The sequence below is a fragment of the Plectropomus leopardus genome, chromosome 20 (assembly GCF_026936395.1).
Source record: "Plectropomus leopardus strain MGB_pleo_1.0 chromosome 20, ASM2693639v1, whole genome shotgun sequence".
In the NCBI taxonomy this organism is placed as follows: Eukaryota; Metazoa; Chordata; class Actinopteri; order Perciformes; family Serranidae; genus Plectropomus; species Plectropomus leopardus.
In genome coordinates this window covers 27,706,909-27,732,945 of record NC_142195.1, presented here as the reverse complement: position 1 = coordinate 27,732,945, position 26,037 = coordinate 27,706,909, and the positions used below count along the sequence as shown (strand labels likewise).

The 26,037-nt window shown below is 38.5% G+C and overlaps 1 protein-coding gene across 2 annotated transcripts in view; it reads right to left on the bottom strand.

Annotated features, from left to right (window-relative positions):
- Positions 1–22,803: 22,803 nt before the first annotated feature.
- Positions 22,804–26,037, bottom strand: part of zswim6 (zinc finger, SWIM-type containing 6) — a 70,697-nt gene continuing 67,463 nt past the window's right edge. For both annotated transcript variants that reach the window (XM_088071111.1, XM_042509482.2), the window contains one exon: positions 22,804–25,416. In XM_088071111.1, the coding sequence (XP_087927237.1) occupies positions 24,554–25,416 (863 nt within the window). In that variant the 3' untranslated portion in view covers positions 22,804–24,553. The remainder of the gene's footprint in view (positions 25,417–26,037) is intronic.

Below are 26,037 nucleotides of genomic sequence, written 5' to 3'. Positions count from 1 at the left end.
GCAACATTCTATGCTAATGGCGTGTTTGGGCACGCTATTTTATGGTGTTTTGAGGTGTTTTCAGCTGTTTTTGGGACGTGTCCTATTTTGACATTTTTGCCATACTATAGCCTTGCTTTCCGGTCATTTTTTCAACATGCTACGTTTTGGTGTTTTTGTCAGTTTTTGCAACATTCTATGCTAATGGCGTGTTTGGACACGCTATTTTATGGTGTTTTGAGGTGTTTTTAGCTGTTTTTGGGACGTGTCCTATTTTGACATTTTTGCCATACTATAGCTTTGCTTTCCGGTCATTTTTCAACATGCTACGCTTTTGGTGTTTTTGTCCGCTTATGCAACATTCTATGCTAATGGCGTGTTTGGGCACGCTTATTTTATGGTGTTTTGATTTGTTTTCAGCTGTTTTTGGGACATGTCCTATTTTGACATTTTGCCATACTATAGCCTTGCTTTCGGTCATTTTCTCAACATGCTACGCTTTTGGTGTTTTTGTCCGTTTATGCAACATTCTATGCTAATGGCGTGTTTGGGCACGCTATTTTATGGTGTTTTGAGGTGTTTTCAGCTGTTTTTGGGACGTGTCCTATTTTGACATTTTTGCCATACTATAGCCTTGCTTTCCGGTCATTTTTTCAACATGCTACGTTTTGGTGTTTTTGTCCGTTTTTGCAACATGCTATGCTAATGGCGTGTTTGGGCACGCTATTTTATGGTGTTTTGAGGTGTTTTTAGCTGTTTTTGGGACGTGTCCTATTTTGACATTTTTGCCATACTATAGCTTTGCTTTCCGGTCATTTTTTCAACATGCTACGTTTTGGTGTTTTTGTCCGTTTATGCAACATTCTATGCTAATGGCGTGTTTGGGCACGCTTATTTTATGGTGTTTTGATTTGTTTTCAGCTGTTTTTGGGACATGTCCTATTTTGACATTTTTGCCATACTATAGCCTTGCTTTCCGGTCATTTTCTCAACATGCTACGTTTTGGTGTTTTTGTCCGTTTATGCAACATTCTATGCTAATGGCATGTTTGGGCACGCTATTTTATGGTGTTTTGAGGTGTTTTCAGCTGTTTTTGGGACGTGTCCTATTTTGACATTTTTGCCATACTATAGCCTTGCTTTCCGGTCATTTTTTCAACATGCTACGCTTTTGGTGTTTTTGTCCTGCTTTTGCAACATGCTATGCTTCTGGTGTGTTTGGGCACGCTATTTTATGGTGTTTTGAGGTGTTTTCAGCTGTTTTTGGGACGTGTCCTATTTTGACATTTTTGCCATACTATAGCCTTGCTTTCCGGTCATTTTTTCAACATGCTACGTTTTGGTGTTTTTGTAAATGACATAAAATAGCGTGTCAAGACACTGCATAGTGAAGTATGAAGTCAAATATGAGGTAAATGTCATGTGGTTCAAATTTTTCAAACATGCAACATACATCAAATGTTTCACAGAAAGTTTTATTGGAAAACATCATGATCAACTTTTTGTCATGGATCAACATAAAAAAACAAAACATTTCCCAAAAGTTAAAAGCACGTGAAAAACAAACTTAGAAGCACACACAGAGAAACCGTAAAAATCTTTAAATAATCAATCATAAACACATAATGTCATGAAAAATAGTTTGTCTTGTCGTGGATACTTACTTGGCTTTAACATGTTTTGACATTTTAGCCATACTATAGCCTTGCTTTCCGGTCATTTTTTCAACATGCTACGTTTTGGTGTTTTTGTCCGTTTTTGCAACATTCTATGCTAATGGCGTGTTTGGGCACGCTATTTTATGGTGTTTTCAGCTGTTTTCAGCTGTTTTTGGGACGTGTCCTATTTTGACATTTTTGCCATACTATAGCCTTGCTTTCCGGTCATTTTTTCAACATGCTACGTTTTGGTGTTTTTGTCCGTTTATGCAACATTCTATGCTAATGGCGTGTTTGGGCACGCTATTTTATGGTGTTTTGATTTGTTTTCAGCTGTTTTTGGGACATGTCCTATTTTGACATTTTTGCCATACTATAGCCTTTGCTTTCCGGTCATTTTTTCAACATGCTACGCTTTTGGTGTTTTTGTCCGTTTATGCAACATTCTATGCTAATGGCATGTTTGGGCACGCTATTTTATGGTGTTTTGAGGTGTTTTCAGCTGTTTTTGGGACGTGTCCTATTTTGACATTTTTGCCATACTATAGCCTTGCTTTCCGGTCATTTTTTCAACATGCTACGTTTTGGTGTTTTTGTCCGTTTTTGCAACATGCTATGCTAATGGCGTGTTTGGGCACGCTATTTTATGGTGTTTTGAGGTGTTTTCAGCTGTTTTTGGGACGTGTCCTATTTTGACATTTTTGCCATACTATAGCCTTGCTTTCCGGTCATTTTTTCAACATGCTACGTTTTGGTGTTTTTGTAAATGACATAAAATAGCGTGTCAAGACACTGCATAGTGAAGTATGAAGTCAAATATGAGGTAAATGTCATGTGGTTCAAATTTTTCAAACATGCAACATACATCAAATGTTTCACAGAAAGTTTTATTGGAAAACATCATGATCAACTTTTTGTCATGGATCAACATAAAAAAACAAAACATTTCCCAAAAGTTAAAAGCACGTGAAAAACAAACTTAGAAGCACACACAGAGAAACCGTAAAAATCTTTAAATAATCAATCATAAACACATAATGTCATGAAAAATAGTTTGTCTTGTCGTGGATACTTACTTGGCTTTAACATGTTTTGACATTTTAGCCATACTATAGCCTTGCTTTCCGGTCATTTTTTCAACATGCTACGTTTTGGTGTTTTGTCCGTTTTTGCAACATTCTATGCTAATGGCGTGTTTGGGCACGCTATTTTATGGTGTTTTCAGCTGTTTTCAGCTGTTTTTGGGACGTGTCCTATTTTGACATTTTTGCCATACTATAGCCTTGCTTTCCGGTCATTTTTTCAACATGCTACGTTTTGGTGTTTTTGTCCGTTTATGCAACATTCTATGCTAATGGCGTGTTTGGGCACGCTATTTTATGGTGTTTTGAGGTGTTTTTAGCTGTTTTTGGGACGTGTCCTATTTTGACATTTTTGCCATACTATAGCCTTGCTTTCCGGTCATTTTTTCAACATGCTACGTTTTGGTGTTTTTGTCCGTTTTTGCAACATTCTATGCTAATGGCGTGTTTGGGCACGCTATTTTATGGTGTTTTGATTTGTTTTCAGCTGTTTTTGGGACATGTCCTATTTTGACATTTTTGCCATACTATAGCCTTGCTTTCTGGTCATTTTTTCAACATGCTACGTTTTGGTGTTTTTGTCCGTTTTTGCAACATGCTATGCTAATGGCGTGTTTGGGCACGCTATTTTATGGTGTTTTCAGCTGTTTTCAGCTGTTTTTGGGACATGTCCTATTTTGACATTTTTGCCATACTATAGCCTTGCTTTCCGGTCATTTTTCAACATGCTACGTTTTGGTGTTTTTGTCCATTTTTGCAACATGCTATGCTAATGGCGTGTTTGGGCACGCTATTTTATGGTGTTTTGAGGTGTTTTTAGCTGTTTTAGGGACGTGTCCTATTTTGACATTTTTGCCATACTATAGCCTTGCTTTCCGGTCATTTTTTCAACATGCTACGTTTTGGTGTTTTTGTCCGTTTATGCAACATTCTATGCTAATGGCGTGTTTGGGCACGCTATTTTATGGTGTTTTGAGGTGTTTTTAGCTGTTTTTGGGACGTGTCCTATTTTGACATTTTTGCCATACTATAGCCTTGCTTTCCGGTCATTTTTTCAACATGCTACGTTTTGGTGTTTTTGTCCGTTTATGCAACATTCTATGCTAATAGCGTGTTTGGGCACGCTATTTTATGGTGTTTTGAGGTGTTTTCAGCTGTTTTTGGGACGTGTCCTATTTTGACATTTTTGCCATACTATAGCCTTGCTTTCCGGTCATTTTTTCAACATGCTACGTTTTGGTGTTTTTGTCCGTTTTTGCAACATTCTATGCTAATGGCGTGTTTGGGCACGCTATTTTATGGTGTTTTGAGGTGTTTTCAGCTGTTTTTGGGGACGTGTCCTATTTTGACATTTTGCCATACTATAGCCTTGCTTTCCGGTCATTTTTTCAACATGCTACGTTTTGGTGTTTTTGTCAGTTTTTGCAACATTCTATGCTAATGGCGTGTTTGGACACGCTATTTTATGGTGTTTTGAGGTGTTTTTAGCTGTTTTTGGGACGTGTCCTATTTTGACATTTTTGCCATACTATAGCTTTGCTTTCCGGTCATTTTTTCAACATGCTACGTTTTGGTGTTTTTGTCCGTTTATGCAACATTCTATGCTAATGGCGTGTTTGGGCACGCTATTTTATGGTGTTTTGATTTGTTTTCAGCTGTTTTTGGGACATGTCCTATTTTGACATTTTTGCCATACTATAGCCTTGCTTTCCGGTCATTTTCTCAACATGCTACGTTTTGGTGTTTTTGTCCGTTTATGCAACATTCTATGCTAATGGCATGTTTGGGCACGCTATTTTATGGTGTTTTGAGGTGTTTTCAGCTGTTTTTGGGACGTGTCCTATTTTGACATTTTTGCCATACTATAGCCTTGCTTTCCGGTCATTTTTTCAACATGCTACGTTTTGGTGTTTTTGTCCGTTTTTGCAACATGCTATGCTAATGGCGTGTTTGGGCACGCTATTTTATGGTGTTTTGAGGTGTTTTTAGCTGTTTTTGGGACGTGTCCTATTTTGACATTTTTGCCATACTATAGCTTTGCTTTCCGGTCATTTTTTCAACATGCTACGTTTTGGTGTTTTTGTCCGTTTATGCAACATTCTATGCTAATGGCGTGTTTGGGCACGCTATTTTATGGTGTTTTGATTTGTTTTCAGCTGTTTTTGGGACATGTCCTATTTTGACATTTTTGCCATACTATAGCCTTGCTTTCCGGTCATTTTCTCAACATGCTACGTTTTGGTGTTTTTGTCCGTTTATGCAACATTCTATGCTAATGGCATGTTTGGGCACGCTATTTTATGGTGTTTTGAGGTGTTTTCAGCTGTTTTTGGGACGTGTCCTATTTTGACATTTTTGCCATACTATAGCCTTGCTTTCCGGTCATTTTTTCAACATGCTACGTTTTGGTGTTTTTGTCCGTTTTTGCAACATGCTATGCTAATGGCGTGTTTGGGCACGCTATTTTATGGTGTTTTGAGGTGTTTTCAGCTGTTTTTGGGACGTGTCCTATTTTGACATTTTTGCCATACTATAGCCTTGCTTTCCGGTCATTTTTTCAACATGCTACGTTTTGGTGTTTTTGTAAATGACATAAAATAGCGTGTCAAGACACTGCATAGTGAAGTATGAAGTCAAATATGAGGTAAATGTCATGTGGTTCAAATTTTTCAAACATGCAACATACATCAAATGTTTCACAGAAAGTTTTATTGGAAAACATCATGATCAACTTTTTGTCATGGATCAACATAAAAAAACAAAACATTTCCCAAAAGTTAAAAGCACGTGAAAAACAAACTTAGAAGCACACACAGAGAAACCGTAAAAATCTTTAAATAATCAATCATAAACACATAATGTCATGAAAAATAGTTTGTCTTGTCGTGGATACTTACTTGGCTTTAACATGTTTTGACATTTTAGCCATACTATAGCCTTGCTTTCCGGTCATTTTTCAACATGCTACGTTTTGGTGTTTTTGTCCGTTTTTGCAACATTCTATGCTAATGGCGTGTTTGGGCACACTATTTTATGGTGTTTTCAGCTGTTTTCAGCTGTTTTTGGGACGTGTCCTATTTTGACATTTTTGCCATACTATAGCCTTGCTTTCCGTCATTTTTTCAACATGCTACGTTTTGGTGTTTTTGTCCGTTTTTGCAACATTCTATGCTAATGGCGTGTTTGGGCACGCTATTTTATGGTGTTTTGATTTGTTTTCAGCTGTTTTTGGGACATGTCCTATTTTGACATTTTTGCCATACTATAGCCTTGCTTTCCGGTCATTTTCTCAACATGCTACGTTTTGGTGTTTTTGTCCGTTTATGCAACATTCTATGCTAATGGCATGTTTGGGCACGCTATTTTATGGTGTTTTGAGGTGTTTTCAGCTGTTTTTGGGACGTGTCCTATTTTGACATTTTTGCCATACTATAGCCTTGCTTTCCGGTCATTTTTTCAACATGCTACGTTTTGGTGTTTTTGTCCGTTTTTGAAAAATGCTATGCTAATGGCGTGTTTAGGCACGCTAATTTATGGTGTTTTGAGGTGTTTTCAGCTGTTTTTGGGACGTGTCCTATTTTGACATTTTTGCCATACTATAGCCTTGCTTTCCGGTCATTTTTTCAACATGCTACGTTTTGGTGTTTTTGTAAATGACATAAAATAGCGTGTCAAGACACTGCATAGTGAAGTATGAAGTCAAATATGAGGTAAATGTCATGTGGTTCAAATTTTTCAAACATGCAACATACATCAAATGTTTCACAGAAAGTTTTATTGGAAAACATCATGATCAACTTTTTGTCATGGATCAACATAAAAAAACAAAACATTTCCCAAAAGTTAAAAGCACGTGAAAAACAAACTTAGAAGCACACACAGAGAAACCGTAAAAATCTTTAAATAATCAATCATAAACACATAATGTCATGAAAAATAGTTTGTCTTGTCGTGGATACTTACTTGGCTTTAACATGTTTTGACATTTTAGCCATACTATAGCCTTGCTTTCCGGTCATTTTTTCAACATGCTACGTTTTGGTGTTTTTGTCCGTTTTTGCAACATTCTATGCTAATGGCGTGTTTGGGCACGCTATTTTATGGTGTTTTCAGCTGTTTTCAGCTGTTTTTGGGACGTGTCCTATTTTGACATTTTTGCCATACTATAGCCTTGCTTTCCGGTCATTTTTTCAACATGCTACGTTTTGGTGTTTTTGTCCGTTTATGCAACATTCTATGCTAATGGCGTGTTTGGGCACGCTATTTTATGGTGTTTTCAGCTGTTTTCAGCTGTTTTTGGGACATGTCCTATTTTGACGTTTTTGCCATACTATAGCCTTGCTTTCCGGTCATTTTTTCAACATGCTACGTTTTGGTGTTTTTGTCCGTTTTTGCAACATTCTATGCTAATGGCGTGTTTGGGCGCGCTATTTTATGGTGTTTTCAGCTGTTTTCAGCTGTTTTTGGGACATGTCCTATTTTGACGTTTTTGCCATACTATAGCCTTGCTTTCCGGTCATTTTTTCAACATGCTACGTTTTGGTGTTTTTGTCCATTTTTGCAACATTCTATGCTCATGGCGTGTTTGGACACGCTATTTTATGGTGTTTTGAGGTGTTTTCAGCTGTTTTTGGGACGTGTCCTATTTTGACATTTTTGCCATACTATAGCCTTGCTTTCCGGTCATTTTTTCAACATGCTACGTTTTGGTGTTTTTGTCCGTTTTTGCAACATTTGATGCTAATGGCGTGTTTGGGCACGCTATTTTGTGGTGTTTTGATTTCTTTTCAGCTTTTTTTTGGGAAATGTCCTATTTTGACATTTTTGCCATACTATAGCCTTGCTTTCCGGTCATTTTTTCAACATGCTACGTTTTGGTGTTTTTGTCCGTTTTTGCAACATTCTATGCTGATGGCGTGTTTGGGCACGCTATTTTATGGTGTTTTGAGGTGTTTTCAGCTGTTTTTGGGACATGTCCTATTTTGACGTTTTTGCCATACTATAGCCTTGCTTTCCGGTCATTTTTTCAACATGCTACGTTTTGGTGTTTTTGTCCGTTTTTGCAACATTCTATGCTAATGGCGTGTTTGGGCACGCTATTTTATGGTGTTTTGATATGTTTTCAGCTGTTTTTGGGACGTGTCCTATTTTGACATTTTTGCCATACTATAGCCTTGCTTTCCGGTCATTTTTTCAACATGCTACGTTTTGGTGTTTTTGTCCGTTTATGCAACATTCTATGTTAATGGCGTGTTTGGACACGCTATTTTATGGTGTTTTCAGCTGTTTTCAGCTGTTTTTGGGAAATGTCCTATTTTGACATTTTTGCCATACTATAGCCTTGCTTTCCGGTCATTTTTTCAACATGCTACGTTTTGGTGTTTTTGTCCGTTTTTGCAACATTCTATGCTGATGGCGTGTTTGGGCACGCTATTTTATGGTGTTTTGAGGTGTTTTCAGCTGTTTTTGGGACATGTCCTATTTTGACGTTTTTGCCATACTATAGCCTTGCTTTCCGGTCATTTTTTCAACATTCTTCGTTTTGGTGTTTTTGTCCGTTTTTGCAACATTCTATGCTAATGGCGTGTTTGGGCACGCTATTTTATGGTGTTTTGATATGTTTTCAGCTGTTTTTGGGACGTGTCCTATTTTGACATTTTTGCCATACTATAGCCTTGCTTTCCGGTCATTTTTTCAACATGCTACGTTTTGGTGTTTTTGTCCGTTTTTGCAACATTCTATGCTAATGGCGTGTTTGGACACGCTATTTTATGGTGTTTTCAGCTGTTTTCAGCTGTTTTTGGGACATGTCCTATTTTGACACTTTTGCCATACTATAGCCTTGCTTTCCGGTCATTTTTTCAACATGCTACGTTTTGGTGTTTTTGTCCATTTTTGCAACATTCTATGCTAATGGCGTGTTTGGGCACACCATTTTATGGTGTTTTGATTTATTTTCAGCTGTTTTTGGGACATGTCCTATTTTGACATTTTTGCCATACTATAGCCTTGCTTTGCGGTCATTTTTTCAACATGCTACGTTTTGGTGTTTTTGTCCGTTTATGCAACATTATATGCTAATGGCGTGTTTGGGCACGCTATTTTATGGTGTTTTGAGGTGTTTTCAGCTGTTTTTGGGACATGTCCTATTTTGACATTTTTGCCATAGTATAGCCTTGCTTTGCGGTCATTTTTTCAACATGCTACGTTTTGGTTTTTTTGTCCGTTTATGCAACATTCTATGCTAATGGCGTGTTTGGGCACGCTATTTTATGGTGTTTTGAGGTGTTTTCAGCTGTTTTTGGGACATGTCCTATTTTGACGTTTTTGCCATACTATAGCCTTGCTTTCCGGTCATTTTTTCAACATGCTACGTTTTGGTGTTTTTGTCCGTTTTTGCAACATTCTATGCTAATGGCGTGTTTGGGCACGCTATTTTATGGTGTTTTGATTTGTTTTCAGCTGTTTTTGGGACGTGTCCTATTTTGACACTTTTGCCATACTATAGCCTTGCTTTCCGGTCATTTTTTCAACATGCTACGTTTTGGTGTTTTTGTCCGTTTATGCAACATTCTATGCTAATGGCGTGTTTGGGCACGCTATTTTATGGTGTTTTGAGGTGTTTTCAGCTGTTTTTGGGACATGTCCTATTTTGACATTTTTGCCATAGTATAGCCTTGCTTTGCGGTCATTTTTTCAACATGCTACGTTTTGGTGTTTTTGTCCGTTTTTGCAACATTCTATGCTAATGGCGTGTTTGGGCACGCTATTTTATGGTGTTTTGATTTGTTTTCAGCTGTTTTTGGGACGTGTCCTATTTTGACACTTTTGCCATACTATAGCCTTGCTTTCCGGTCATTTTTTCAACATGCTACGTTTTGGTGTTTTTGTCCGTTTTTGCAACATTCTATGCTAATGGCGTGTTTGGGCACGCTATTTTATGGTGTTTTGAGGTGTTTTCAGCTGTTTTTGGGACATGTCCTATTTTGACATTTTTGCCATAGTATAGCCTTGCTTTCCGGTCATTTTTTCAACATGCTACGTTTTGGTGTTTTTGTCCGTTTATGCAACATTCTATGCTAATGGCGTGTTTGGGCACGCTATTTTATGGTGTTTTGAGGTGTTTTCAGCTGTTTTTGGGACATGTCCTATTTTGACATTTTTGCCATACTATAGCCTTGCTTTCCGGTCATTTTTTCACCATGCTACGTTTTGGTGTTTTTGTCCGTTTTTGCAACATTCTATGCTAATGGCGTGTTTGGGCACGCTATTTTATGGTGTTTTGAGGTGTTTTCAGCTGTTTTTGGGACATGTCCTATTTTGACATTTTTGCCATACTATAGCCTTGCTTTCCGGTCATTTTTTCAACATGCTACGTTTTGGTGTTTTTGTCTGTTTTTGCAACATTCTATGCTAATGGCGTGTTTGGGCACGCTATTTTATGGTGTTTTGATTTGTTTTCAGCTGTTTTTGGGACGTGTCCTATTTTGACACTTTTGCCATACTATAGCCTTGCTTTCCGGTCATTTTTTCAACATGCTACGTTTTGGTGTTTTTGTCCGTTTATGCAACATTCTATGCTAATGGCGTGTTTGGGCACGCTATTTTGTGGTGTTTTGAGGTGTTTTCAGCTGTTTTTGGGACGTGTCCTATTTTGACACTTTTGCCATACTATAGCCTTGCTTTCCGGTCATTTTTTCAACATGCTACGTTTTGGTGTTTTTGTCCGTTTTTGCAACATTCTATGCTAATGGCGTGTTTGGGCACGCTATTTTATGGTGTTTTGAGGTGTTTTCAGCTGTTTTTCGGACATGTCCTATTTTGACATTTTTGCCATAGTATAGCCTTGCTTTCCGGTCATTTTTTCAACATGCTACGTTTTGGTGTTTTTGTCCGTTTATGCAACATTCTATGCTAATGGCGTGTTTGGGCACACTATTTTATGGTGTTTTGAGGTGTTTTCAGCTGTTTTTGGGACATGTCCTATTTTGACATTTTTGCCATACTATAGCCTTGCTTTCCGGTCATTTTTTCAACATGCTACGTTTTGGTGTTTTTGTCCGTTTTTGCAACATTCTATGCTAATGGCGTGTTTGGGCACGCTATTTTATGGTGTTTTGAGGTGTTTTCAGCTGTTTTTGGGACATGTCCTATTTTGACGTTTTTGCCATACTATAGCCTTGCTTTCCGGTCATTTTTTCAACATGCTACGTTTTGGTGTTTTTGTCTGTTTTTGCAACATTCTATGCTAATGGCGTGTTTGGGCACGCTATTTTATGGTGTTTTGATTTGTTTTCAGCTGTTTTTGGGACGTGTCCTATTTTGACACTTTTGCCATACTATAGCCTTGCTTTCCGGTCATTTTTTCAACATGCTACGTTTTGGTGTTTTTGTCCGTTTATGCAACATTCTATGCTAATGGCGTGTTTGGGCACGCTATTTTGTGGTGTTTTGAGGTGTTTTCAGCTGTTTTTGGGACGTGTCCTATTTTGACATTTTTGCCATACTATAGCCTTGCTTTCCGGTCATTTTTTCACCATGCTACGTTTTGGTGTTTTTGTCCGTTTTTGCAACATTCTATGCTAATGGCGTGTTTGGGCACGCTATTTTATGGTGTTTTGAGGTGTTTTCAGCTGTTTTTGGGACATGTCCTATTTTGACATTTTTGCCATACTATAGCCTTGCTTTCCGGTCATTTTTTCAACATGCTACGTTTTGGTGTTTTTGTCCGTTTATGCAACATTCTATGCTAATGGCGTGTTTGGGCACGCTATTTTATGGTGTTTTGATTTGTTTTCAGCTGTTTTTGGGACGTGTCCTATTTTGACATTTTTGCCATACTATAGCCTTGCTTTCCGGTCATTTTTTCAACATGCTACGTTTTGGTGTTTTTGTCCGTTTTTGCAACATTCTATGCTAATGGCGTGTTTGGGCACGCTATTTTATGGTGTTTTGAGGTGTTTTCAGCTGTTTTTGGGACGTGTCCTATTTTGACATTTTTGCCATACTATAGCCTTGCTTTCCGGTCATTTTTTCAACATGCTACGTTTTGGTGTTTTTGTCCGTTTTTGCAACATTCTATGCTAATGGCGTGTTTGGGCACGCTATTTTATGGTGTTTTGATTTGTTTTCAGCTTTTTTTGGGAAATGTCCTATTTTGACATTTTTGCCATACTATAGCCTTGCTTTCCGGTCATTTTTTCAACATGCTACGTTTTGGTGTTTTTGTCCGTTTTTGCAACATTCTATGCTAATGGTGTGTTTGGGCACGCTATTTTATGGTGTTTTGAGGTGTTTTGAGCTGTTTTTGGGACATGTCCTATTTTGACATTTTTACCATACTATAGCCTTGCTTTCCGGTCATTTTTTCAACATGCTACGTTTTGGTGTTTTTGTCCGTTTTTGCAACATTCTATGCTAATGGCGTGTTTGGACACGCTATTTTATGGTGTTTTCAGCTGTTTTCAGCTGTTTTTGGGACATGTCCTATTTTGACATTTTTGCCATACTATAGCCTTGCTTTCCGGTCATTTTTTCACCATGCTACGTTTTGGTGTTTTTGTCCGTTTTTGCAACATGCTATGCTAATGGCGTGTTTGGGCACGCTAATTTATGGTGTTTTGAGGTGTTTTCAGCTGTTTTTGGGACATGTCCTATTTTGACATTTTTGCCATACTATAGCCTTGCTTTCCAGTCATTTTTTCAACATGCTACGTTTTGGTGTTTTTGTCCATTTTTGCAACATTCTATGCTAATGGCGTGTTTGGGCACACCATTTTATGGTGTTTTGATTTATTTTCAGCTGTTTTTGGGACATGTCCTATTTTGACATTTTTGCCATACTATAGCCTTGCTTTGCGGTCATTTTTTCAACATGCTACGTTTTGGTGTTTTTGTCCGTTTTTGCAACATTCTATGCTAGTGGCGTGTTTGGGCACGCTATTTTATGGTGTTTTGAGGTGTTTTCAGCTGTTTTTGGGACATGTCCTATTTTGACATTTTTGCCATACTATAGCCTTGCTTTCCGGTCATTTTTTCAACATGCTACGTTTTGGTGTTTTTGTCCGTTTATGCAACATTCTATGCTAATGGCGTGTTTGGGCACACTATTTTATGGTGTTTTGAGGTGTTTTCAGCTGTTTTTGGGACATGTCCTATTTTGACATTTTTGCCATACTATAGCCTTGCTTTGCGGTCATTTTTTCAACATGCTACGTTTTGGTGTTTTTGTCCGTTTATGCAACATTCTATGCTAATGGCGTGTTTGGGCACGCTATTTTATGGTGTTTTGAGGTGTTTTCAGCTGTTTTTGGGACATGTCCTATTTTGACGTTTTTGCCATACTATAGCCTTGCTTTCCGGTCATTTTTTCAACATGCTACGTTTTGGTGTTTTTGTCCGTTTTTGCAACATTCTATGCTAATGGCGTGTTTGGGCACGCTATTTTATGGTGTTTTGATTTGTTTTCAGCTGTTTTTGGGACGTGTCCTATTTTGACACTTTTGCCATACTATAGCCTTGCTTTCCGGTCATTTTTTCAACATGCTACGTTTTGGTGTTTTTGTCCGTTTTTGCAACATTCTATGCTAATGGCGTGTTTGGGCACGCTATTTTATGGTGTTTTGAGGTGTTTTCAGCTGTTTTTGGGACATGTCCTATTTTGACATTTTTGCCATACTATAGCCTTGCTTTCCGGTCATTTTTTCAACATGCTACGTTTTGGTGTTTTTGTCCGTTTATGCAACATTCTATGCTAATGGCGTGTTTGGGCACACTATTTTATGGTGTTTTGAGGTGTTTTCAGCTGTTTTTGGGACATGTCCTATTTTGACATTTTTGCCATACTATAGCCTTGCTTTCCGGTCATTTTTTCACCATGCTACGTTTTGGTGTTTTTGTCCGTTTTTGCAACATTCTATGCTAATGGCGTGTTTGGGCACGCTATTTTATGGTGTTTTGAGGTGTTTTCAGCTGTTTTTGGGACATGTCCTATTTTGACGTTTTTGCCATACTATAGCCTTGCTTTCCGGTCATTTTTTCAACATGCTACGTTTTGGTGTTTTTGTCTGTTTTTGCAACATTCTATGCTAATGGCGTGTTTGGGCACGCTATTTTATGGTGTTTTGATTTGTTTTCAGCTGTTTTTGGGACGTGTCCTATTTTGACACTTTTGCCATACTATAGCCTTGCTTTCCGGTCATTTTTTCAACATGCTACGTTTTGGTGTTTTTGTCCGTTTATGCAACATTCTATGCTAATGGCGTGTTTGGGCACGCTATTTTGTGGTGTTTTGAGGTGTTTTCAGCTGTTTTTGGGACGTGTCCTATTTTGACATTTTTGCCATACTATAGCCTTGCTTTCCGGTCATTTTTTCACCATGCTACGTTTTGGTGTTTTTGTCCGTTTTTGCAACATTCTATGCTAATGGCGTGTTTGGGCACGCTATTTTATGGTGTTTTGAGGTGTTTTCAGCTGTTTTTGGGACATGTCCTATTTTGACATTTTTGCCATACTATAGCCTTGCTTTCCGGTCATTTTTTCAACATGCTACGTTTTGGTGTTTTTGTCCGTTTATGCAACATTCTATGCTAATGGCGTGTTTGGGCACGCTATTTTATGGTGTTTTGATTTGTTTTCAGCTGTTTTTGGGACGTGTCCTATTTTGACATTTTTGCCATACTATAGCCTTGCTTTCCGGTCATTTTTCAACATGCTACGCTTTTGGTGTTTTTGTCCGTTTTTGCAACATTCTATGCTAATGGCGTGTTTGGGCACGCTATTTTATGGTGTTTTGAGGTGTTTTCAGCTGTTTTTGGGACGTGTCCTATTTTGACATTTTTGCCATACTATAGCCTTGCTTTCCGGTCATTTTTTCAACATGCTACGTTTTGGTGTTTTTGTCCGTTTTTGCAACATTCTATGCTAATGGCGTGTTTGGGCACGCTATTTTATGGTGTTTTGATTTGTTTTCAGCTGTTTTTGGGACATGTCCTATTTTGACATTTTTGCCATACTATAGCCTTGCTTTCCGGTCATTTTTTCAACATGCTACGTTTTGGTGTTTTTGTCCGTTTTTGCAACATTCTATGCTAATGGCGTGTTTGGGCACGCTATTTTATGGTGTTTTGAGGTGTTTTCAGCTGTTTTTGGGACATGTCCTATTTTGACATTTTTGCCATACTATAGCCTTGCTTTCCGGTCATTTTTTCAACATGCTACGTTTTGGTGTTTTTGTCCGTTTATGCAACATTCTATGCTAATGGCGTGTTTGGGCACGCTATTTTATGGTGTTTTGAGGTGTTTTCAGCTGTTTTTGGGACATGTCCTATTTTGACATTTTTGCCATACTATAGCCTTGCTTTCCGGTCATTTTTTCAACATGCTACGTTTTGGTGTTTTTGTCCGTTTTGCAACATTCTATGCTAATGGCGTGTTTGGGCACGCTATTTTATGGTGTTTTGAGGTGTTTTCAGCTGTTTTTGGGACATGTCCTATTTTGACATTTTTGCCATACTATAGCCTTGCTTTCCGGTCATTTTTTCAACATGCTACGTTTTGGTGTTTTTGTCCGTTTTTGCAACATTCTATGCTAATGGCGTGTTTGGGCACGCTATTTTATGGTGTTTTGAGGTGTTTTCAGCTGTTTTTGGGACATGTCCTATTTTGACATTTTTGCCATACTATAGCCTTGCTTTCCGGTCATTTTTTCAACATGCTACGCTTTTGGTGTTTTTGTCCGCTTATGCAACATTCTATGCTAATGGCGTGTTTGGGCACGCTTATTTTATGGTGTTTTGAGGTGTTTTCAGCTGTTTTTGGGACATGTCCTATTTTGACATTTTTGCCATAGTATAGCCTTGCTTTGCGGTCATTTTTTCAACATGCTACGTTTTGGTGTTTTTGTCCGTTTATGCAACATTCTATGCTAATGGCGTGTTTGGGCACGCTATTTTATGGTGTTTTGAGGTGTTTTCAGCTGTTTTTGGGACATGTCCTATTTTGACGTTTTTGCCATACTATAGCCTTGCTTTCCGGTCATTTTTTCAACATGCTACGTTTTGGTGTTTTTGTCCGTTTTTGCAACATTCTATGCTAATGGCGTGTTTGGGCACGCTATTTTATGGTGTTTTGATTTGTTTTCAGCTGTTTTTGGGACGTGTCCTATTTTGACACTTTTGCCATACTATAGCCTTGCTTTCCGGTCATTTTTTCAACATGCTACGTTTTGGTGTTTTTGTCCGTTTTTGCAACATTCTATGCTAATGGCGTGTTTGGGCACGCTTATTTTATGGTGTTTTGAGGTGTTTTCAGCTGTTTTTGGGACGTGTCCTATTTTGACACTTTTGCCATACTATAGCCTTGCTTTCCGGTCATTTTTTCAACATGCTACGTTTTGGTGTTTTTGTCCGTTTTTGCAACATTCTATGCTAATGGCGTGTTTGGGCACGCTATTTTATGGTGTTTTGAGGTGTTTTCAGCTGTTTTTGGGACATGTCCTATTTTGACATTTTTGCCATACTATAGCCTTGCTTTCCGGTCGTTTTTTCAACATGCTACGCTTTTGGTGTTTTTGTCCGCTTTTGCAACATTCTATGCTAATGGCGTGTTTGGGCACGCTATTTTATGGTGTTTTGATTTGTTTTCAGCTGTTTTTGGGACGTGTCCTATTTTGACACTTTTGCCATACTATAGCCTTGCTTTCCGGTCATTTTTTCAACATGCTACGTTTTGGTGTTTTTGTCCGTTTTTGCAACATTCTATGCTAATGGCGTGTTTGGGCACGCTATTTTATGGTGTTTTGAGGTGTTTTCAGCTGTTTTTGGGACATGTCCTATTTTGACATTTTGCCATACTATAGCCTTGCTTTCCGGTCATTTTTTCAACATGCTACGCTTTTGGTGTTTTTGTCCGTTTTTGCAACATTCTATGCTAATGGCGTGTTTGGGCACGCTATTTTATGGTGTTTTGAGGTGTTTTCAGCTGTTTTTGGGACATGTCCTATTTTGACATTTTTGCCATACTATAGCCTTGCTTTCCGGTCATTTTTTCAACATGCTACGTTTTGGTGTTTTTGTCCGTTTTTGCAACATTCTATGCTAATGGCGTGTTTGGGCACGCTATTTTATGGTGTTTTGAGGTGTTTTCAGCTGTTTTTGGGACATGTCCTATTTTGACATTTTTGCCATACTATAGCCTTGCTTTCCGGTCATTTTTCAACATGCTACGCTTTTGGTGTTTTTGTCCGTTTTGCAACATTCTATGCTAATGGCGTGTTTGGGCACGCTATTTTATGGTGTTTTGAGGTGTTTTCAGCTGTTTTTGGGACATGTCCTATTTTGACATTTTTGCCATACTATAGCCTTGCTTTCCGGTCATTTTTTCAACATGCTACGTTTTGGTGTGTTTGTCCGTTTTGCAACATTCTATGCTAATGGCGTGTTTGGGCACGCTTATTTTATGGTGTTTTGAGGTGTTTTCAGCTGTTTTTGGGACATGTCCTATTTTGACATTTTTGCCATACTATAGCCTTGCTTTCCGGTCATTTTTTCAACATGCTACGCTTTTGGTGTTTTTGTCCGCTTTTTGCAACATTCTATGCTAATGGCGTGTTTGGGCACGCTATTTTATGGTGTTTTGAGGTGTTTTCAGCTGTTTTTGGGACATGTCCTATTTTGACATTTTTGCCATACTATAGCCTTGCTTTCCGGTCATTTTTTCAACATGCTACGTTTTGGTGTTTTTGTCCGTTTTTGCAACATTCTATGCTAATGGCGTGTTTGGGCACGCTATTTTATGGTGTTTTGATTTGTTTTCAGCTTTTTTTGGGAAATGTCCTATTTTGACATTTTTGCCATACTATAGCCTTGCTTTCCGGTCATTTTTTCAACATGCTACGTTTTGGTGTTTTTGTCCGTTTTTGCAACATTCTATGCTAATGGTGTGTTTGGGCACGCTATTTTATGGTGTTTTGATTTGTTTTCAGCTGTTTTTGGGACGTGTCCTATTTTGACATTTTTGCCATACTATAGCCTTGCTTTCCGGTCATTTTTTCAACATGCTACGTTTTGGTGTTTTTGTCCGCTTTTGCAACATTCTATGCTAATGGCGTGTGTTTGGGCACGCTTATTTTATGGTGTTTTGATTTGTTTTCAGCTGTTTTTGGACGTGTCCTATTTTGACATTTTTGCCATACTATAGCCTTGCTTTCGGTCATTTTGTCAACATGCTACGTTTTGGTGTTTTTGTCCGTTTATGCAACATTCTATGCTAATGGCGTGTTTGGGCACGCTATTTTATGGTGTTTTGAGGTGTTTTCAGCTGTTTTTGGGACGTGTCCTATTTTGACATTTTTGCCATACTATAGCCTTGCTTTCCGGTCATTTTTTCAACATGCTACGTTTTGGTGTTTTTGTCCGTTTTTGCAACATGCTATGCTAATGGCGTGTTTGGGCACGCTATTTTATGGTGTTTTGAGGTGTTTTCAGCTGTTTTTGGGACATGTCCTATTTTGACATTTTTGCCATACTATAGCCTTGCTTTCCGTCATTTTTTCAACATGCTACGCTTTTGGTGTTTTTGTCCTGCTTTTGCAACTTTCTATGCTAATGGCGTGTTTGGGCACGCTATTTTATGGTGTTTTGATGTGTTTTCAGCTGTTTTTGGGACATGTCCTATTTTGACATTTTTGCCATACTATAGCCTTGCTTTCCGGTCATTTTTCACCATGCTACGCTTTTGGTGTTTTTGTCCGCTTTTGCAACATTCTATGCTAATGGCGTGTTTGGGCACGCTTATTTTATGGTGTTTTGAGGTGTTTTCAGCTGTTTTTGGGACATGTCCTATTTTGACTTTTTTGCCATACTATAGCCTTGCTTTCCGGTCATTTTTTCAACATGCTACGTTTTGGTGTTTTTGTCCGTTTTTGCAACATTCTATGCTAATGGCGTGTTTGGGCACGCTATTTTATGGTGTTTTGAGGTGTTTTCAGCTGTTTTTGGGACATGTCCTATTTTGACATTTTTGCCATACTATAGCCTTGCTTTCCGTCATTTTTTCAACATGCTACGCTTTTGGTGTTTTTGTCTGTTTTTGCAACATTCTATGCTAATGGCGTGTTTGGGCACGCTTATTTTATGGTGTTTTGATTTGTTTTCAGCTGTTTTTGGACGTGTCCTATTTTGACATTTTTGCCATACTATAGCCTTGCTTTCCGGTCATTTTTTCAACATGCTACGTTTTGGTGTTTTTGTCCGTTTTTGCAACATTCTATGCTAATGGCGTGTTTGGGCACGCTATTTTATGGTGTTTTGAGGTGTTTTCAGCTGTTTTTGGGACGTGTCCTATTTTGACATTTTTGCCATACTATAGCCTTGCTTTCCGGTCATTTTTTCAACATGCTACGTTTTGGTGTTTTTGTCCGCTTTTGCAACATTCTATGCTAATGGCGTGTTTGGGCACACTTATTTTATGGTGTTTTGAGGTGTTTTCAGCTGTTTTTGGGACATGTCCTATTTTGACATTTTGCCATACTATAGCCTTGCTTTCCGGTCATTTTTCAACATGCTACGCTTTGGTGTTTTTGTCCGTTTTGCAACATTCTATGCTAATGGCGTGTTTGGGCACGCTTATTTTATGGTGTTTTGAGGTGTTTTCAGCTGTTTTTGGGACATGTCCTATTTTGACGTTTTTGCCATACTATAGCCTTGCTTTCCGGTCATTTTTTCAACATGCTACGTTTTGGTGTTTTTGTCCGCTTTTGCAACATTCTATGCTAATGGCGTGTTTGGGCACGCTATTTTATGGTGTTTTGATTTGTTTTCAGCTGTTTTTGGGACGTGTCCTATTTTGACATTTTTGCCATACTATAGCCTTGCTTTCCGGTCATTTTTTCAACATGCTACGTTTTGGTGTTTTTGTCCGTTTTTGCAACATTCTATGCTAATGGCGTGTTTGGGCACGCTATTTTATGGTGTTTTGAGGTGTTTTCAGCTGTTTTTGGGACGTGTCCTATTTTGACATTTTTGCCATACTATAGCCTTGCTTTCCGGTCATTTTTCAACATGCTACGTTTTGGTGTTTTTGTCCGCTTTTTGCAACATTCTATGCTAATGGCGTGTTTGGGCACGCTTATTTTATGGTGTTTTGATTTGTTTTCAGCTTTTTTGGGAAATGTCCTATTTTGACATTTTTGCCATACTATAGCCTTGCTTTCCGGTCATTTTTCAACATGCTACGCTTTTGGTGTTTTTGTCCGCTTTTTGCAACATTCTATGCTAATGGTGTGTTTGGGCACGCTATTTTATGGTGTTTTGATTTGTTTTCAGCTGTTTTTGGGACGTGTCCTATTTTGACATTTTTGACATACTATAGCATTGCTTTCGGTCATTTTTTCAACATGCTACGTTTTGGTGTTTTTGTCCGTTTTTGCAACATTCTATGCTAATGGCGTGTTTGGGCACGCTATTTTATGGTGTTTTGATTTGTTTTCAGCTGTTTTTGGGACGTGTCCTATTTTGACACTTTTGCCATACTATAGCCTTGCTGTCCGGTCATTTTTTCAACATGCTACGTTTTGGTGTTTTTGTCCGTTTATGCAACATTCTATGCTAATGGCGTGTTTGGGCACGCTATTTTATGGTGTTTTGAGGTGTTTTCAGCTGTTTTTGGGACATGTCCTATTTTGACATTTTTGCCATACTATAGCCTTGCTTTCCGGTCATTTTTTCAACATGCTACGCTTTTGGTGTTTTTGTCCGTTTTTGCAACATGCTATGCTAATGGCGTGTTTGGGCACGCTATTTTATGGTGTTTTGATTTGTTTTCAGCTGTTTTTGGGACATGTCCTATTTTGACACTTTTGCCATACTATAGCCTTGCTTTCCTGTCATTTTTTCAACATGCTACGTTTTGGTGTTTTTGTCCGTTTTTGCAACATGTTATGCTAATGGCGTGTTTGGGCACGCTTATTTTATGGTGTTTTGAGGTGTTTTCAGCTGTTTTTGGGACATGTCCTATTTTGACATTTTTGCCATACTATAGCCTTGCTTTGCGGTCATTTTTTCAACATGCTACGCTTTTGGTGTTTTTGTCCTGCTTTTTGCAACATTCTATGCTAATGGCGTGTTTGGGCACGCTATTTTATGGTGTTTTGAGGTGTTTTCAGCTGTTTTTGGGACATGTCCTATTTTGACGTTTTTGCCATACTATAGCCTTGCTTTCCGGTCATTTTTTCAACATGCTACGTTTTGGTGTTTTTGTCCGTTTTTGCAACATTCTATGCTAATGGCGTGTTTGGGCACACTATTTTATGGTGTTTTGAGGTGTTTTCAGCTGTTTTTGGGACATGTCCTATTTTGACGTTTTTGCCATACTATAGCCTTGCTTTCCGGTCATTTTTTCAACATGCTACGTTTTGGTGTTTTTGTCCGTTTTTGCAACATTCTATGCTAATGGCGTGTTTGGGCACGCTATTTTATGGTGTTTTGAGGTGTTTTCAGCTGTTTTTGGGACATGTCCTATTTTGACATTTTTGCCATACTATAGCCTTGCTTTCCGGTCATTTTTTCAACATGCTACGTTTTGGTGTTTTTGTCCGTTTTTGCAACATTCTATGCTAATGGCGTGTTTGGGCACGCTATTTTATGGTGTTTTGAGGTGTTTTCAGCTGTTTTTGGGACATGTCCTATTTTGACGTTTTTGCCATACTATAGCCTTGCTTTCCGGTCATTTTTTCAACATGCTACGTTTTGGTGTTTTTGTCCGTTTTTGCAACATTCTATGCTAATGGCGTGTTTGGGCACGCTATTTTATGGTGTTTTGATTTGTTTTCAGCTGTTTTTGGGACGTGTCCTATTTTGACATTTTTGCCATACTATAGCCTTGCTTTCCGGTCATTTTTTCAACATGCTACGTTTTGGTGTTTTTGTCCGTTTTTGCAACATTCTATGCTAATGGCGTGTTTGGGCACGCTATTTTATGGTGTTTTGATTTGTTTTCAGCTGTTTTTGGGACATGTCCTATTTTGACACTTTTGCCATACTATAGCCTTGCTTTCCGGCTTTTCTTTGACGTCGAGGGTCAAACATAAAAAAAAAAAAAACAAAACAACCCCATAACATTATTGTATAACATGTCATCAAACATGACCTACAATGGCACAAAAATAGCAAAGTTTAGTATGGATTAAAATGTCAATGTCCCGAAAACAGTTGAAAATAGCATAAAACAGTGTGCAATGGCATGCCAAAAACACTTGAATACAGCATGTCGAAAAAAAACTGCCCAAAAGGCAATTCTTGACTTTTCAAAAAAAATCCTTAAAACTGCATAAAATAGCATTCAAAGACATCCCATAGCAGAGAATGTTGCAAAAACGGACAAAAACACCTTAATAAAGCATCTCGAAAAATTGACTATAAAGGCTAGGCTATATAGTAAGGCAAAAATGTCAAAATATGACATGTCCCAAAAACAGCTGAAAACACATCAAAACAGCATAAAATAGCGTGCCCAAACACACCATTAGCATAGAATGTTGCAAAAATGGCTAAACATACTTCAATACAGAATGTCGAAAAAACGTCCGAAAGGGCAATAGTATAGTATGGCGAAAAGTGTCAAAATATGATATATAAAATATAGCGTGTAAAGACACGCCATTTTTGCAACATTCAATGCTATGGCATGTCATGCGTGCTATTTTATACTGTTTTTAAGACTTTCTTGGAAAAGTCATATTTTGACATTTTTTGCCATCCTATAGTATTGATTTTCAGGCTTTTTTTTCAACATACTTCATTTAAATGTTTTAGGCCATTTTTGCAACATTCTTTGCTATGGGGTGTTTTTGCATGCCATTTTATGCTGTTTTCAGCCTTTTTTGGGACATTGACATTTTTAGCCATACTAAACTATGATGTTTTTGTGCCATTTTGGGTCGTTTTTGGTGACGTTACACAATGATGTTATGGGGTTATTCTGAATGACATTTTCATGACAACATTCACTTTTCATGTTTGACCCACAGCCTCAAAGAAAAGCCTTCATTTTTGTTATTCTTCCATTAGAAAAGTCTGAAAAAAGTCTATCCTTTCAAAAATTTATTCAGAACAAAATGTTGATTCATTAACAAGTTTATAAAACAGTGATTTAGTTACATAAATAAATTGATCAGTGTATCAAATCTTAGTTCAACTTCATGAGCTTGTTGACGTGGTTGTACAATCATTTACTCAACATAATAAATAAAAAGGGAGCATATTTCTAAACAAAAGGGAGCTACTAACTAGAGACAACACTGAAAAAATAGATGAATGGAGCTTTTAAAGCACAGAATACAGTTTAGCTAAAAAATGAAAGACACTAAAAAAAGTAACCAAGTAGTATTGGCGTAAGAGAAAAGTTTGGTAGGTAAAACTCCCATTTGGTTATTTTAAAGCATTAAGACAAGGCAAGAAAGAAGGCTTTTCTTGTGTGAGGAATTCTAGAGGGAAAAAAACTGAAGAGGAGAAAAAATAAATTCATAAACAGTCAAGATCGACAGTATAGAGCAACTTTCTGTCCTGCACAAAGTCGAGACGTCAGAAGAGGCGTGGACATAAAACAGAGCTTTTTGTGACTGAATCACTGCGAAAAGAGACACGGAGGCAGATCTCACTCGAATATCGCAGCTGTATGTTGTCGCTGCTTTGCTTCCACAGTCGTCTCTTTCTCTCGGCTCCTACAATCCTCAATACTCGTCTGTGTTCAGGAGAATACACACTTTGCATGTCCACTTCCTGTCTTGGTTTCTGCAGCTCATTACATGCCTGCAGAGCCAAAAAACAGCCAGCAGTGTACTTCTGTTTTGAACTGGCCCCTGATGCGATGCAAGGCGAATGTTTTTTGAAGTCCTTCTGATATGTTTTTTGTTTCAAAAACCAAAAAGTACTGCAGCTTCAAGTATTGTGCCTTACATAGAATATTCTGTCATAAATTAGTTAACATATACATTTTTTCCCCCAATATTCAGACATATACTTTCATATATACAGGACAATAAAATGCTTTTGTTCTTTTTGTTTTTTTTGTCTGATTTTTTTCTTTTCTTTTCTTTTTTTTTAAGAGAAATCCCTGAGAATGTATGTCGACAGCTTCCACAAGACAGTTTGTTTTTTTCTGTTTCTGTGACAGTAAAATAAGCATACTGAATGTTTGAGACAACACTGCAAAGCCAGAACAGTCAGCCTGAAGATGAAAACGAATATCGAACCCAGTAAAATGAATTCTGATGGTGAGTTTTTCTTTCTCTTCACAGATCAAATGGGCCAGGACTCGGAGAGGGGAGAGAGTAAAGCTGGATCCTTTAAAAAGAGGTACTTGTCACTTCAGATGGAGTTTCTCCATTTGGTTTAAAGCCGTTTGTCTTCGTCTTTGAGGCTGTTGAACGTTAGCTGAGGGAAGTAGGAGTGCAAGGTGGACATTTTGCCACTGGACAACACAGTATAATATACTCCACAAACTGACTCCTTTATACACAATACCAGCTGTTGCTTTTATGGTGTTTTTCTCCTTCGATTTTAAACTTGTCATTTGAAGAAGAAAATTCACCCTTAATGTATTTTCATATCTTCTTCCTATCGTCCTCGCACGTCTCGTCAGTACGTATTCCTGCTTGGTGCGACTCACAATGAATGAATGTGACTTTTGCCACATCACAGTCTAATTATTCCCCTTCAGGAAATTGTTCATTTTCACATTTGACCCCGAAGTGCCAGATCGTAGTAGTTATAAAGGATAAAAAAAAGTTTTTGTTTTTTTTTTATTTAAAAAAAAAAGAAGGGCAATTTGATCTTTTTAACCGAATCTCTCTCGTACGAGCATCATCAGTTTCTTCTTGCCCTTGTAGATCTGTTTCAGGTTGTCTATGAACTGTGTGAACTGGATGTGTCCGTCGTGCGCCATAAGGAAAGTCTCTCTGGCTTTACTGAGGAACTCGATAAACTCGCTGTAGTGGCGTGGGCTGATGTGCGTCAGCCGAGAGTGTGTCGTGTTGATGTAGGCCCCGATCGTGGCGTCCAGCAGCTGCCTGAGTGGAGCCTTGTCCAGAGGCATCAGCTTCCCAGAGTTCCTGCGACTATGCAGCGCCACCATGCCCGGCGTCGTTAGCGTGCACCGCCGCAAAATGTCTGACAAAACAGTGGCGCACTTCACGCTCTTCACCACCAGGGGGATGACAGATGCCAGTTCATTTTTCCCCAGTGAGTGACTGAGCGCACAGGCCCAGAGCACGTCGTTAATCGCCGGGTGCGTGTCTTGGTTGTAGCTGAGGTTCAGGTGCGTCATGGCTAATGTTGCAAGTTTGTACGCCCTCATGGGATAGCCGCGGTGCTCCATGTAGCGCGCTATTGTAAACAGCTGTGTGTAGTTCATCCCCGTGGCTGCCGCGTCCAGGACAATCTGATAGGCTGTCTCGAAGGCAATGTGGTCCTTCTCGCAGAGCGTCAGGGCTGAGAGGGCACAGTTTTGGGGGTCCTTCATGGCACACTGTAGGGCCAGGGTGCGGGCGGAGTTGGCCAGGTTCTCTTGCTGATGGCAGTCCAAGTGCAGGCGGACGATGGTGCTGTTGGACATGACGGTGCTCGCCACGACGCTGGTGGCTTCGGTGGGGGTGAAAAGGGTGAACCAGCTCTGCATGATGCTGTCCAGTGCAAACACACCTAGGAAGAGAAGAAAACAAACATAAGTTTAGGATTTAAATCTTACAAAGTCTGATGTTTTAAGTAATTCTGGTGTTCCACATGGTTCAATCATAGGTCCCCTTTTTTTTTACATTTACATGCTTCCATTTTGTACAGTTTTACTAAATAGGATGTCCTCTTTCTGTGTATTACAGGACTCTGAACACCATCCTCAAAGGGTAAGTCCTATGAAATTCCTTTTTTTTGTTAACAGATGGGAAAAAAACATTTTAGGTTAGTATATTTATTTACAGAGTCTCTTTACTACCAGCAAAATGATGATGCTCATTTTAGAGTCAGAAAACATTCAAATCAATCAACCTCTATAACTGTAAAAGTCATAATACCTAAAGCTTATTTCATAAACCTTACCCTCTACTTGATTAACCAATGCAAAAACCAAAACAGCATATTTCTATTTAAGAAAATGTCTACAGAAGTATTGCTGCCCCAACTTTGCACCTAAAGTTATTAAGTGTTTTAAAAATTCTGACAAAGTAAATGCGTCACCAGTCACAATGACCCTTTGCCTTCTAATTGGATATTCTATTTCTAATTCTCTGACATTTTAGGGCCGGGCCCCTCTCTACATCGCCAACT